At 37.7% G+C, this 15234-nt stretch overlaps 1 protein-coding gene across 1 annotated transcript in view; it reads left to right on the top strand.

Moving 5' to 3' along the window:
* enc (R3H domain containing protein encore) overlaps positions 1-15234 on the top strand; it is a 187570-nt gene that overhangs the window by 114812 nt on the left and 57524 nt on the right. The window contains exons 7-9 of the mRNA XM_080279461.1: positions 1953-2091; positions 3133-3388; positions 13866-14023. Coding sequence (XP_080135587.1) covers positions 1953-2091; positions 3133-3388; positions 13866-14023 — 553 coding nt within the window. The remainder of the gene's footprint in view (positions 1-1952; positions 2092-3132; positions 3389-13865; positions 14024-15234) is intronic.

The following is a 15234-nucleotide window of genomic DNA, read 5'->3' as shown; positions in this document are numbered from 1 at the left end:
TGCACATACCATAGCTGTTTAACCCAGGGACATAATTTTCAATTTAATGAAGGTACTACTAGACAGTTTTATTCAGATAGTTGTATGCTGCTGAAGTACAGAAGGGATTAACCATTTTTATATCATCCCTCAAGTTTATGAAGTTCCCCATAAGCTGAATAACATCCTCTGAAAGTAGCAAGAATTAATGTAAAATATATTCTCAGGATGAGGAGATGATACAAGCTTATGATGCATATTAGGAGGAAGTTTGAAGGGAAACAAGAATGTGAAATGTGTGGGAGACATCAAGGAATCTTGTAGATATTTTTTTTTTAATGCACTTAGTAAGAGAGATTGCATTACACTACAGATTTCTGGATTGATCATGTTATAAAAGCTCAGAAAGAAATGGGGCTAATTCATATACCTGTATTGGTTTCATGTTAGAAATGTGTAGGAAGATTCAGCAGTGTACATTACAGGCTGTTAGAAATGCTTAGAAGGGACAGTACATAACAGATTCTGTCATTGATCTCTTACTAACAGTGGCTGGAATGTGATAGCTTATTTTGGATTCATGCATTTTCTTATGTTACATCATCATCATCATCATTTAATCCTACGTTGCCCCATGAGGAGCGTAGGAGCCCGGGGCTAGGAAAGTTGGTCTTGGCATTTAAGATGAGAGTGACCAGCCTCACTCATCCCTGCGTGCTTATGTTACAAATGCTGAGAAAGGTGCATTAGAGATCCTTGCATTGATTTTCTATTAGGAATGCTTAGAAAAGTGCATTAGAGATCCATGCAATGATCTTTTGTTAAAAATGCTTAGAAGGGCACTCTGCAGAGTCATATATTGATTTCACTAGAAATACAAGTAATGGTACTGTACCTTACAGTTTGAGTTGTGTATTCATCTCCTGTTGCCAATATCCAGAAAGGGATATTAGACATTTGTGCATTGATATCCTGTTAGAAATAGTTAGAAAGGAGCAGTACATTACAGTTTTGTTTATTAATCTTGGTTGATTGAAATATATTCTGTATCATTTTGTTATCTAATACCATGCCAGTGTTATATTTCCTGTAGCATAGCAGTCATTAACCCATTTGTATAATGTTATTTTTATTTTATTCCTGTCATTTCCATGTAGTTTTATTGAACATGGAGGAAACGTCTTTTAGTGAACAAGTGAAAAACTTTCATCATCAATCCTGATATTATTGTGACATTTGTTTTATTCATGCTTGTGTCAGTTTTGACAAGGATTAGAAACTGCCATCATATCTCCATTAACTTCTTCAGTACTTTTTTTTTTTTTCCCTACTGCCTGATGATTATTTCAACTTATGGGAGACCTCTATTTGTAAAAGAGCACAAACTCTTTCATTAATGGCTTGAGTCTAGTTTTTTCCATTGTATTCTTGCTACCAGTTCACTCTAGGGAAAACCTCTCATAGTTAGTCCACAGTTTAACCCAAGGATGTTTAAAATACTACACCTTTATCCATACAATTAGTACTGTACACTGAGGGAAACTAGCAAATCAGGTTTTATGGTAGCAGGGACCGTGCTGCAATATAATTGAATAAAATAACTCCAAAATGGAATCTCAAATCAAAGACTTAATGTATTATCTCAGTATCTGTAGCATTTTCATTATTTGTAACCATTTGATTGTGGTTTTACTACAAGCAGAATAAATTTGTCATCATAATGTATTGTGAAATACGAAACAATTTATTTATAACCAAAATGTTATTCATGATACATTTACATGATTTTTAGATATCTTAACTTTCTCATGACCATAATAAAATTATGTGGTAGCCAAAATAGAGTGATGGTTACTGTAGGTATGTCACAGCTAAAAGGTTAACTGTAGCCCTTCAGACTTGTTGCTGGAGTAGACATACAGTAGAAGGGCATTTCTGTATCTTTACTGTGATTCTCCAATTTGGGCCCACAGACTCATCAACGGAGTACACAGACAGTAGTGGTGTGGACCTACAGGCATTCATCATCCAGACCCTCCACAAAAACCAGAAAGACCGCATGATGCTCCTCAAGATTGAACATGAACTAGTCAGCCTCGTCAAAGATAGCAAGTAAGTCACCCGTGCATCTTAGACTTTCCTCCTCCTTTCATCACCCTTGTTTTACACTCCCAGCCATCCTTATGTTGTTCTTCTACCTTCTTTAACCTTACCTTCTCCTCTTAATTTCTCTGCTGCCCCAGTGCATCTTCCACTTGCCTTCTCCACAGTCTACCCCTGTTTTACTCTCTCCTTCCCTCTTTTATCCATCTTCCTGCTTTAGATCATACCTTTTTGTACTTAATCCTTTTGATATGGCATTTATCTTTTTCCCAGTTCATTATTGCATCCTTCAGATGATTGTTTTCAGCTTTTGAGAGACCTTACATATTAGACAGTATTAAGATAAACATATAGTCTCCAGTCCCATAGCTAATGGTTTTTCATAAGTTGAACAAAATCATTTGATGATACCAGGGAAAAATATGAAAGAGATATCACTGCATTCTGAAGAGATTAGTTTTCCTATTGCTCCACACCTGTGCTCTCCCTGATATTAAATGTTGTCCATATGTTTAGTATCTTTTAACTGCCTGTAGATCCCTAGTGACTTGGCAGTGAAAGGTGCCATTCAGAGAGCCTGGCCTTAGCACAAGTACATGGGTTTCAATCTCAGAAGTAGCTGGATTTTTTTTTTTTTTTTTAGCACATGGATTTAGAACTTAAAATGATAGCTGGATTTGTTTATTTACTTACTTGTTTATAATAATTTAATGTCACCATGGGTTTAGGGTGGTCACCTACTTTTTAAAATATTCCAAATTATTGCATACTGGTCTAATCAGAGACCGTTAGCTGTATCTCAAAGGGGTTAATATGGGTTGGGCCATTTGTCATTTATAACACCCGTTTTTAAAATTTGGTAATGAAATATAGTTTAATGTTTGAATGCATCACTTAGAGCAGTGCCCTGGTCATGCACTTTTGGATTCAGATCTCTCATATTTACAGTGCAGCACTGGGGGATTAATAGACAAAAAGAATTTTTAAAAAGGCAATACTATATATAACAAGGACTTACTGTAACCTTAAATTCCTCTGCAACCCCACTAGGCGGACACACCATAAGTTCCCTCCGATGTCATCATACCAGCGAATGTTGGTGCATCGGTGTGCTGCATTCTTTGGGTTGGAACACAATGTTGACCAGGCTGGCAATGCAGTCATTGTCAACCGCACACGCAGCACTCGCCTGCCAGACACCCGCTTTCGGGACCTCTGCCGTGATGACCTCCTGGCACCGGATGAGCCTAAGCGATCCATTCTCAAGCGTGACTCGTCTTCCTTTGACGACGGTTCAGGCTATAAGGTGAGTATTAGGTGAGGTCGATAACTCTGTAGGGAAAGTGACTTTCAAATGGGTGCACCTGTTTGCTGATTGTATGTTGACCACATTGCTGCTGTATCATAATGCTGTTTTGTATAACTCACCAGTGATATGCAGTGGTGTTGTAAATTGCAAGTCTGAAATACTTTTGGTAGTGTAAGTCTTTGACTTTGGTGACAATTTTTATTGATATAGTCTTGCTACCTTCAGACAGCATTATGCGGCTTGTGAGAGTCCCATGATAATGAAGAGAAAATGAAGGCTGTATCAGCCCCACCAGGTTGAAAAGTCTTCCCTGAGCTTTGTATTATTGTTTAAAGGTAGCAAGAATGAAATGAATAAAGGAGTTAATAACAGTATAGAGGTGCATCCAGCAAGTGAACCCCTACTACTTATAGTTTAATTGCCAGTAAATCTGAGCTTTGCTGCCTGGGCTTGCATTGGCTTTTGATATCTGACTAATTTTTCATTTTGATTATACTAAGCCCCTTCAGTAGAGTGACACATTTTTACTAGATTATTTTTGTTACCGCCAGATGATTTTGTTAACATCAGAGAAACCATTTGTAGTGATGGGGTTAGAGACAGCCTCCATAAACCCCCTCACAAACTGATTCCTCTCCCCAAGCTGAAGAAAATCAGCTGACGGTGGCAGAAATAATATGAAAAGAACGTCATTGGATTGAAGGGGTTAAATAATAATCTGGCACCTTTATTTGCTTTTACTGAACCTGTGGATTTTTTTCAAGAACTTTTCCCCAAGCTTAATGGATTTGTTTTCGGTATAACACTGTATGTGTGTATCGTAATACTGTACTGTAAATGCTTGAACATCGTAAAAGGCTGGCAGATCATTATTATGTTTGAATAACTTTATTAGTTCAGAAGAGAATTGTTTTGCTTATTTTGACAGAATAGTCTCAGTTTACTAATGTTAGTAGCCTAATTGGGAAGGTCTTTTGCACAGTGCTTTGATGTTCACATTTATCTTGCAGTTAGTTCTTCAGGTTCAGGTTGGTAGATTACAATGGTTTGCAGGCATTTCTCTTCAGATGACCTGGTTATGTTTCAGCTGTTAGACTGTATCAATACTTACTAATCTCTGGGGGTCATAATTTTTGATAATTCTTATTCTTCTTCAGTATATTTACATGAGACTGTTTTGTTGACAGTACAGTACATTACTTCATTGACTGATAAGGTTGTAGGTGGCTGTATAAGTGTTGTGAACTGTCCTTCTCTGCTATGAAGATTTCAGAGCTTTATCAGTTATTCATTACAAATGATACTGTGTACCCTTCGTAATTAAACAGTTCAGATTGGTTTCTTGATCTGTGCTAACAAGAATGGCTTTTGTTCCAAGATCTGCATGTTTACAAGCTAAACTGAGTGTCATTTGGTGATTGGTATTTACAGAATTTTTTTCTCCATTATAATGTGCGGTGTCTAAAATAAACAAGTTGTCTAAAGTCACGTGCTAATTTTATTCTCAGTGTGATGTGGTCTAGCATTGAATGTCAGTGCTGAGATGAGAGAGGCACAAATATATGTACAGTTAATTTGCTGTTGTAACTTTGTTTTTACAGGAAAAAGTAGACATACAGTAAGATTCTACCAACTCATTTCCATGTTCTTCCTGGAGATGACAGATATTTAACTGATGATGAATATTCTCTTAATTAAGATATGTTTTTGTAGGAGGAGCAGAAGACATTGGGGGACCCTTCACTCTCCTTTTCTTGCCTTTCCTGTCAAAACAGATCATAGTTACAACTGGGGGTTGCTTGTCTGGTCGTCAGTCTGGCTCTTGGGATCATGCAGGATGGGATTGTTTTGTGGTGATAGAGGGGTGATGGTGATTGGTTTAGCTGACATATCCTGACATGCTGTAATTGGTTTGTTATATCCCCTGATGGAACTGAGCCACTCCCACAGCTTGAATATTAAATCATTGTTATATGAAATTTGATGTGTCTTAGTTATGAGGTCAGGAGTCTACCTGGTCACAAGTCAACTCTGCTTCAGTCTGATTTCACTTGGCCATCAACTAGGTTGATCGGGATTAGGAACCTTAGTCAGGTTAGAACAAATGCCCTGTAGTTGAAATGAAAGTTGTTGTTGGGTCATTTGTGGGAAAACTGACAGTGACAAATATACAAAACACTGTGATTTCGATCTTGTATTTATTATCATCAGATGATAAGTTTCTATGTTACTGAATTATTTACACCTCTTTTGTTGGAAATTCTGCTTTGAGGAATAATGCAAAGTGTTTTGTAGATAAGAAGATATCCAGTAACCACTGGCAGTTATTGATATATTCCTCATGTGCTGCATTGAAAGAAAACAGTTAAGACTGTCTAAATACCAGTTAACCTTACTAACACATTCCCATCAGACCACTCCAGTAGGTTGTGACAAGTAGAGCCCAGACTATCTTGTCTTTGAATGTTGCCTACTTTCTTCTGTCTTACCACTTACTAACAGAATACAGTACTTCCATTCTCCTGACATGAGTATTTCTCTCATTATTTTTTGCAATCTCACCTCTGTATACTACTTTTGATTACTAGTCTTGTAGATTTATGGGAATGACATACTGCTCAGTTGTATTTAGATACCAACACCACACCTCACCTCATACTTCCAGGTCATTCTTGAATCTAAAACACTGTTTCATTGAATTTTTCATACTTCGTTATTCATGTTTGTGTTACCTTTGTACACTAGTTGAATGTGATGTGATGTGTCACTTATAATACCTATGACTATTTGATTGTGTCCCACTCCTGTATTTAGCATCAAGGAGTGTTTGTGTTGAAGCCTATATGTATTATCTACAAAACACTATGTTTTTTCTTCTGTTTAGAAGATCATTTTATGTGAAATACCCAGTCATGGAATTTTGCTTAACACTGCATATTTGAGAGATGCAGTATAAACCTGGTTCACTCTGTTGTTGGTGTAATTGGTGTTTCAGTCTAATAGCAAACAGTTTAGTGCGCGCGCACACACACCCACACCCACACACCCACACACCCACACCACACACACACACACACACACACACACACACACACACACACACACACACACACACACACACACACACACCAGTCTTAGTGGCTTCACAGTAATATCTGTTTTGTTTTAGTCCCTAGATAGACAATTCAGCTCTGAGTCGAGGCGGAGCAAGAGCTTCGAGGAGCGGGAGGAGGAGTATGAGAAAGTAAGGAAGAGAATATTCAGTCAGGAGGTAAGACTTTCCTGGGAAGTAATATACCTCTCTCAGCCAGATTTAAGTCTCTCGGTAGTTGCTGCTGTTCTTTTTGGTGTTTGAATTTTGAAGGAAGGATGCTACTAGTGATTCTGTATAGTCACTGTCATGTATTGTTGTGCACAGCTCTTCAGTAGTTGAGAGGAAGCAAGCATTATTTTGGTATACCATGTGTGTAAGAACTTCTACTTAGCTGTTTTTTCATTCACTGTTGTATTAGGAAGTATGGTAGTAATATGCCTTGATGGTGTTCTTTTCCCCTTAATTTGCAACGTTGGAAGAGAAACTCAGGTGACTAACCACTTGATGTTGGTGATGTCTTTTATTGTTTTTCTTTTTTCTTTTTACTTCTAGATGATTTTAGTTACCTTAGGAGAGACCTTTGATGATGAAAGGGTAAATGAAGGCTGTACCCTGTAGTTTGAAGTCTCCCAAAGTGAATGAAATGATCTGGGAGTAACAAGACTAAAATTGAAAAGACATCAGTATATTGAAGGGGTTAATGGCTGGAAAATTGAAAAGACATCAATATAATGAAGGGGTTAATGACTGGAAATTTTAAAAGACGTTAGTATATTGAAAGTTTTAATGGCTGGTTATTAACTGGGACATTTTTGCAGTGTAGATTTTTATTGCTGAGAACCTATGCTTCAGCCAGGCTTTCAGTGCTCCAAGGATGACAAGATTTTCAATTTTATTTCATACATTCAGTACATTATAAGAGAATTCTTCTACATGTTGTAGATATTCATGTTCCCATTTGTTACAGTTTACAAGTAACAGTGAAAAAGGATTCCTTATACTTGTGATTGCCAGTAGTTTGAAAAACAGCTACAGTGCAAGATAATTTTTTACTTGACTACATACAAATGACTGCCATTTATCACTGCACACAAAGTAATACTTCAAACTCAAATTACAGTGTTTAAATTTGGGGTCAGTTTATACAAAGAATATACTGTTATGCAAAACAAAAATAATAATAATAATGATAATATAATAAACCCATTTTTTTTGAGCTTCAGATTTCATTATTATTTGTTACTGTACTGAGACGGCTTCATTTTTTTTTTTTTTTTTTTTTTTTTTTTTTTTAGTGTTTGTGGAGTGATATTATTTGTATTAAAAATGGGTTGGATATGAAACAGAACTGAGTATGTTATTAAAGTTCCAACAGACTTGCAAAGATGTTGTTACTAATAACATTATTATATAGGCATGAGACTTTGATTTGGCATGAATGTGAGAATTCAAGATTGGGAGTAGTGGAAATAGAATTTTTGCCTATATGTTTGAGACAAATAGGGTGGACAGAATAGAAAGTTTTGAAATAAAGTGGAAAAGACGTGAAGTATGTAATTTTGTTGTTCCGTAGCTGGAAGTGTGTTTATCAATTTCTTATATACCCTGAACTGTGTTTAGTAAAAATCACTGTCAGTTAAAACAGCTTTGGATGTCAGTTTATGGGCCATGAATTTGCAGTTCACATGCCTTCTGCATGAAGGACAGTGAGTTGCACTGTCCAATTGTTAGTAGTTAACCATATGCAAGGTTTGGTAGTATTGATGATAGTGGTAAAAATGGTGATAGTGGTGGTAGTTGTGATGGTTCTTGTTTCTCTGTCCTTCCTCATCCAAAGGTCATGGATGGCAAGGAAGGCAGTACAAACTGTTTGCAATTTGATGGCTGTGGTAATGATGAAGATTGTGATGGTGAAAGTGGTGATAGCTGTTATTGTGCTTCCTACACTTCCGTTGCCAAAGGCAAGTTCCATGTGTTATTGACAGCCATTTACATTTGGTAGCTGTGTTAGGTGGGGGCACTCACCATCCACTCACTCGATGTAGTGCTGCTTTAAATGTCTGCCCATTCCTCTCTTCCTTCCTTCCTCTTCTGTCTTTCTTTCGTTCTTTCTTTCCTCTGCCTTCTCCCTGTGGATGACTTTACACTCCCTCTTCTGTCTTTCTTTCCTTCATTCTTTCCTCTTGCTTCTGCTTATGGGCAATTGTACACTGAGTGACAAGCCAAATGGTTTCCTGTACACCAGGAAACCATTTACTTTGCTGGGTGGTAACCATATAACAAAATCATGGCACCAGGTGGTTTAGTGAGTAATTAAAGCACTCCAATCAGATTGAGCCAATGCAGATTAATATCCAAGGGGTGGTTAGGACTTATTGCTCATGTAATGCCACTCAGGGATGAGTGAGACTGGTCACTCTCATCTTAAATGTCATGACCAACTTGCCTAGCCCTGGGCTCCTACACTTCTCATGGGGCAATGTAGGATTGGATGCTGGATGGATGGATGGAGTATATTTCACATTAGCCAACTTTTCGTGGATTCACACCTTCTACTAATGGTTGCATTCTATTGGCTAAGGTAAATTTTTTTTGTATTGATGAAATGGTGTGGTAGGTGGGGGCGCTCACCATCCATTTGCTTGATGTAGTGCTGCCCTCGGGTGTCTGCCCATTCCTCTCCTTCTTCCTTCTTTCCTTCCTTCCCTTTCTGTCTTTCTTTACTTCATTGTTTCCTTGTCCTTCTTCCTCTGGGTGACTTTACACTCCCTCTTCTGTCTTTCTTTCCTTCATTCTTTCCTCTTCCTCTGCTTATGGGTGACTCTACACTGAGTGACAAGCCAAATGGTTTCTCTTACACCAGGAAACCATTTACTATGCAGGGTGGTAACCATATAGCCAAATTATGGTGTCTAGTGGTTTAGTGGGTAATTACGGTACTCCAATCGTATTGAGCCGGTGAAGGTTTAAATCCAAGGGGTGGTTGGGGTTTATTGTCCACTTAATGCCACTCAGATGAGTGAGGCTGGTCACTCTCAACTTTGTCAGGACCAGCATGCCTAGCCCCAGGCTTCTACACATCTCATGGGGCAATGTAGGATTGGATGATGGATGGATGGATTTATAATATTGGTTAGCAAAACTTCATGTGTCCTTCAGTCCATTTGTTTGTCCATCCACCAGTCTGGCAGTGAGTTGTACTGTGTCCAGTTATCAGTTTTCAGCCATTTCAATGATGTGGTACTGTAGAGATGATGATGGCGATGGTTGTACAGTAGTGGTACAGTACTGGTGGCAGTGAGTATTGTTCTTCAGTTCATGTGTTTGACTGGAGAGACAGAAGAGGAAAGACAAACTTTTGCTTTTGGTGGTACAGTGATGTTCTAATGATGAGACTGGTAAATGTGAATTTGGCTGTGTTGGTTACTGTTGTGATAGTAATGATATGACACAAATGTTAGTGGTAGTTTTGGTTCCATTAATGGTACTGGATAGTCATGGTTGTAGTAATTATAGTATTGGATGGCTGTGGTGTTGTAATTGTAGTATTGGATGGTTGTGGTAGTTATTGTGTTATCAGATGGCTATGGCTATAGTAATTGTGATAATGAATAGTAATGGTTGTAGTATTTGTGGTATTGGATGGTTATGGGTGTAGTCAGTATGGAAGTGATAATAGTATTAATAAACCTTTTGCTTTTACCCAACCAGGACCAAATATATTTTCTTTTTTTTTTTTCTTTTTTTTTCCAAAAGCAGCATTATGGACATTAAATGCAAGATAATGAGAAACACACTGAGATGGTACGGACATGTGAACAGAATACAGGAAGATATGGTAACTAGGAGTGTGTTCAACTGGATAGTAATTGTTGATGGAAGGGAAGACATACAGCTTTGTGACTGAAAAGAATTGAGTAATTTATAATAAAGAAGTTGGCAATGGAAGATGAGTGACTGAGGAAACTTGGTAACGATCCACATATAGTGTCATGGGCAAGGGTTGAAATCTCCCAGAGTTTTTTTGTTTTTTCATGAAAATGCTACAAGTGTCATATGTTGCTGTCCAACCTTTTAATTGCTGTGGACTACTGTACCCTAGCCTTGAACCCCCACACCCCAAATATGGGATTGCCTTGTTCACTTTTTTACTTACAGGGCATGATATTCAGTTTTGGAAAGATACCCTTGGATTGAGAGGATCAGAAATAGTATCATTTAGTTCATACAGCCTAAGAACATATTTTACATTTTTGTTTCATGCCAGAATGAATTTATTCAGCTGAGGAAATGCCCTTAAATTGAAAGAGTAACGAATGAGTGGACCAGCTAGGTTGCTACAGTACTATACAAGATGGCATTGTATTAGCAATTGGTTTGTTATCTGCCAATTGACCACAGGCAGTATTTTGGCCATTCTTGTTGTTATCATCCTTCAAAGCAGTGGGATAACAACATTCACAAACATCCAGATTTTAAGACTAAGCAGTTGGAACAATGCCATTGATTAGCAGAGTTAATGTCAAAGTGGAACGATGATATTTTCAGAGGGCTATATACACAGTATATCCATTCATCCCTCATTCAACCCATTATTGCCCCCACCAGGAGCATAGAGACCTGGGTCATACTCAGTCCAGACTTTTAAGGCAAGAGTGCCAGGGTGCTTTCCCCAGAGTAGCATTATGCGAGCAGTAAATCCCAATCACCCCTTGGAATTAACTCTTTAAGGGCTGCAACTGGTTGGAGTGAATCACTTCACTAGGTCACCAGACATCTAAATAATTGTAGGAGGGCAATGGGGCAAATGCACTACATTAGTACAGAGCATATAGGTTCACCCTTGATCCCTCTGTATGCATCAGAAAACTTTCATGTGCTGAATATATGATGAAAAAAGTAAATTTAACAAACACATAGGTGTTGCGTCAGTTGGTTTATGTTTCTTTGGTTTTCCTTTTTTTCCATGATTTATGTTGCAAAAGTTTTGAGAGAATGCATCCTGGATTACTTTTATGTAAATACCGTATATTCTTCACTCAGTGTTTAATAATAGTTTGTAGCACTGTGAATTCAGTTATGCACTTCAATTTTTTTTTTGTCATATTAAAGCCATGCCAATTTTGAGATTAATCTATAATCCATTAGAATATAGCTGTTGTAGGTGATGTACTCAGTATATGTGGGGTAATGGTGTTGTATCGTGGAATACATGCCCCTCCCCCCCCTATTTTTTTTTCCATGTTTTGAGTTTTGGATTTTTTAAAAACCTAACTAGAACAATTTTTTAACTTCTTTCTTGAACTCGACTTACTGTGTGGGGAATAATAAACCAAAACTCTTCATAAACTCAAAAGCTGTTTGTATTTTCTTTCTCTCGTCACTAAGAAGTAGGAAGTCTTTATAAGATAATTATGTGGCACTGTATAAAAAATTAAGCTATGTAGGTTTTGTAGTACAGATACAGCATCCTTGTTGCCACTTGCTGAAGGCATCCGAATCATTATTATACGTGCCAAATCATATACTCTTTTTGGCAGTGAACTGTAGATGTTTGTAGTTATGTTGTAGGGTTGTGCTGCATATTTTCTCTACATGATGAATGTAAACTATCCTTAATCAGATCTGGCTTTTAGTAATGATGATTATATTACACTATAAGATTGCTGTACTTTATGAATTAATTCAGAAAAGAGTGCAAGCACTGCCGGGTGAATATGCAGTTTTAATGGTTTCCTGTAAGCCAAGAAACCATGTACAACGCCGGGTGGTAACCATATAACCAAAACCATATGTGCTCCCTATGTGTCAGCAAGTGGGTTGGTGGAGGGTTAGTGCCCCTCCCCATAAAACAAATAACTCAAAGTCAAATGGCCACCCCTTACGGGATTGTAGCGTCTGGCAATAGATAGATAGATAGAAGATAACCTTGTGTGTTCAGACAGTACAGTTACTGGCAAAAGCGGTGTGTCAAGGCATCTCAGACTGAAAGGATCATAATTTGGGGGCAGTGTCTTTGGCACTCTTCTCATTTTGTGTCAACCCTTCAGCCTTAGGATGTAATCTTAATTGTATTCTTGCCATCTCCAGAGTTGTTAAGCATAGGAGTTACCATGTGTAGTGATATGCTTGGATAGTCTCCATTAATTTTTTCACAAAATGATTTTGCCACCATAGCTATTGTCTCAAAGTAGCAAGAGTAAAACAAATTGTCATTGGACTGAAGAGGTTAAAAAATAAAAGACAATCAAAGTACTGTACTGTATATATGTGTTTGTGATGAGTGTGGGAGGTGGTGTGTGTTACATTCATGATCCTGCTGGAATGTCCTGTGGCCCTGAATGCTATGCTACTCTTGTGTAATGCACATTACAGCACCAGTATACTGTTGCCTGCAGCATGGAAGTTTGAGTAACAATTTTTGTCTTCTGCGCACAAATACACACATACACAGTTCAGGTGCTTGAAATTGGTGGTTTATGCTGTTTTGCACTTATTTCTACAGTACTGTATTTTTGTTTGTGAGGATGCTTTTTTGAATAAGTTCCCTCCAGTTCAGAATCAGGTTGCTGTGCTGGTCATTAATATTAATTCTTAAAAACTTGAGGTAAATAATGAAGTGCAGCATTGGGTGTGTCATCATAGATTTGCTATGGCTGCATGGATCCATTGTCAGCAATGTTAACAGCTTTTAAGCACTTCTGCGTTTATTGTATGCCTATATCAGTTTTTCAAAGCACAGTATCACATGTCCATATGAGGAAAGGTTGTCTGTGCCAGTATAATCAGGCTTGTTAAGTTACATTCATTGTTAATACAGATTTTTCCATCATTTTCATTATCATCATCATCCCTACCCTAACTCCCGTGTAGCCTACCTATGAAAAGGGATGCAACGGGAGCTAGAAACAAGAAATCACAATAGTTGGGGAACTGTCAAACAGTGTGCACAGAGTAATGGGCTACTCAGTCACTGATGTACCATCAAAGCCTCTCAAACCCCTACAAAACAGTTTAATGTAATTACTGTATAATTTTATGTGGATATTGGAACTTGTAAATCTTAAATCTCATTTGTTTGCACAGTACAACACTCATCCAAATGTTAGTATACAGCTAGTGTTATGGATATTTACCATATAACACAGAAGAGATTTATTCTTTGGATGTCTGAAATACTGTATAATGAAATACAGTGTACTATCTGCCATGTCAGTGTTAGTATACAGCTAGTGTTATGGATATTTACTATATGACACAGAAGAGATTTATTCTTTTGGATGTCTGAAATACTGTATAATGAAATACAGTGTACTATCTGTCATGTCAGATGCATAGAAGCAACACATGACTAAAGAATTTGCACATTTTTTGTTGCAGTCACTTTCGTCAGTGGAAGGTGTGGGTGATTCACCTGTGCGAAGTCATGACTCTCGCCGCAACTCCCAGGATGACTCAAGGTGGCATGAACGGCACTGGCAGTTTCTGGAGTCAGATGTGTCACACCGCAAACACCACTATGACAATCATAGATTAAGGTATGACATAGAGTTTATTTATACTCTACTGTATCATTTATTGCTGTGGATTTTTGAATAGCTGGGGGTATTTGGCCTGGTTTATAAGATACAGACTTGGATTTCATTCTTCTGCCTTTGTATAATTTGCTTTCAGGCGTAAATATGTAAATTATCGTGTTTTTAGAGATTGCAGTTTATCATGTAAATCTGCAAAGTGTATATGTATATGGTCAGTATTTATTGTCATAGTTCCATTGTATAAAGGAAAAGGGAGTAAGGAAGAGTGTTAGGATTACAGAAGGATTAGTTAATTGAGCATACCAGGAAAGATGCATGGTAGGTGCTTAAGAGAATGTATAGCCAATCAAAGGTAATATAGGTGATGAACAAAGTGGATTTAGGAGTAGGAGATTTGTTGACCAGATACAGGTATTAAAAATGAGGACTTCAGTTGAGAAGGACAATGTAAAGAAGAAGCTATATGCTGCTTTTATGGATTTGGAGAAGGATTATAATAGAGTGGATTGAGAAGGATTATGGAAAGTGTTAGGCATATTTGGTGTGGGTGGGAGTTGTTGAGGGCAACAAAATGCTGTTTTGAGGACACTACCATGTGTGTGACGGTGGAGAAGAATCACAGTGATCCATTTGACATTAATGTACAGAGAGGTGTAAGGGAGGGATGTGTTATGTCACCTTGGCTGGTCAATGTATACCTGTATATGAATGGAAAAGTCAGAGTTGAACCCAGCTGGTATAGGAGGTAGTGAATGGAGTCTTGTAACCTGCTCATATGCTGACACTGCTGTTTTGATGGCAGGAAATGGAAGTGATTTGCAAAATATAGTGAATGGGTTTGATAGGGTTTACGCAAGAAGAAAATTGAAAGTGGATGTAAAGAAAAGGTAGAAAATGGTATGTGAAGGAAAAAATTATGACACAAGATTTTGGCAGAAGATACAACGTAGAGAGAAGAAACAGTAAACAGCAGGGTCCAGATGGGAGGTGCAATGCTTTAGGAGGTTGGTAGTGTTAAATATCTGGGAACTGTATTGTGTAAATATTACAAAATGAAGGGGGGAAGTTAAGGAGAGATCGTTTCAAGAGATGAGAGTAACTGGAGAGCTTGGTTGTATTTTGAAAGGTACAAAGGTTAGTATAAACCATATGAGAGCCTTACATGAAAATATTTTATTGCTTGGCACTCTCCTATAGTAGTGAGACCTAGG

The sequence above is a fragment of the Coenobita brevimanus genome, chromosome 78 (assembly GCF_032717465.1).
Source record: "Coenobita brevimanus isolate Jiangsu-jjx chromosome 78, ASM3271746v2, whole genome shotgun sequence".
In the NCBI taxonomy this organism is placed as follows: Eukaryota; Metazoa; Arthropoda; class Malacostraca; order Decapoda; family Coenobitidae; genus Coenobita; species Coenobita brevimanus.
Note: the sequence above shows the minus strand (reverse complement) of the source record. Positions and strands in the feature narration are given on the sequence as shown.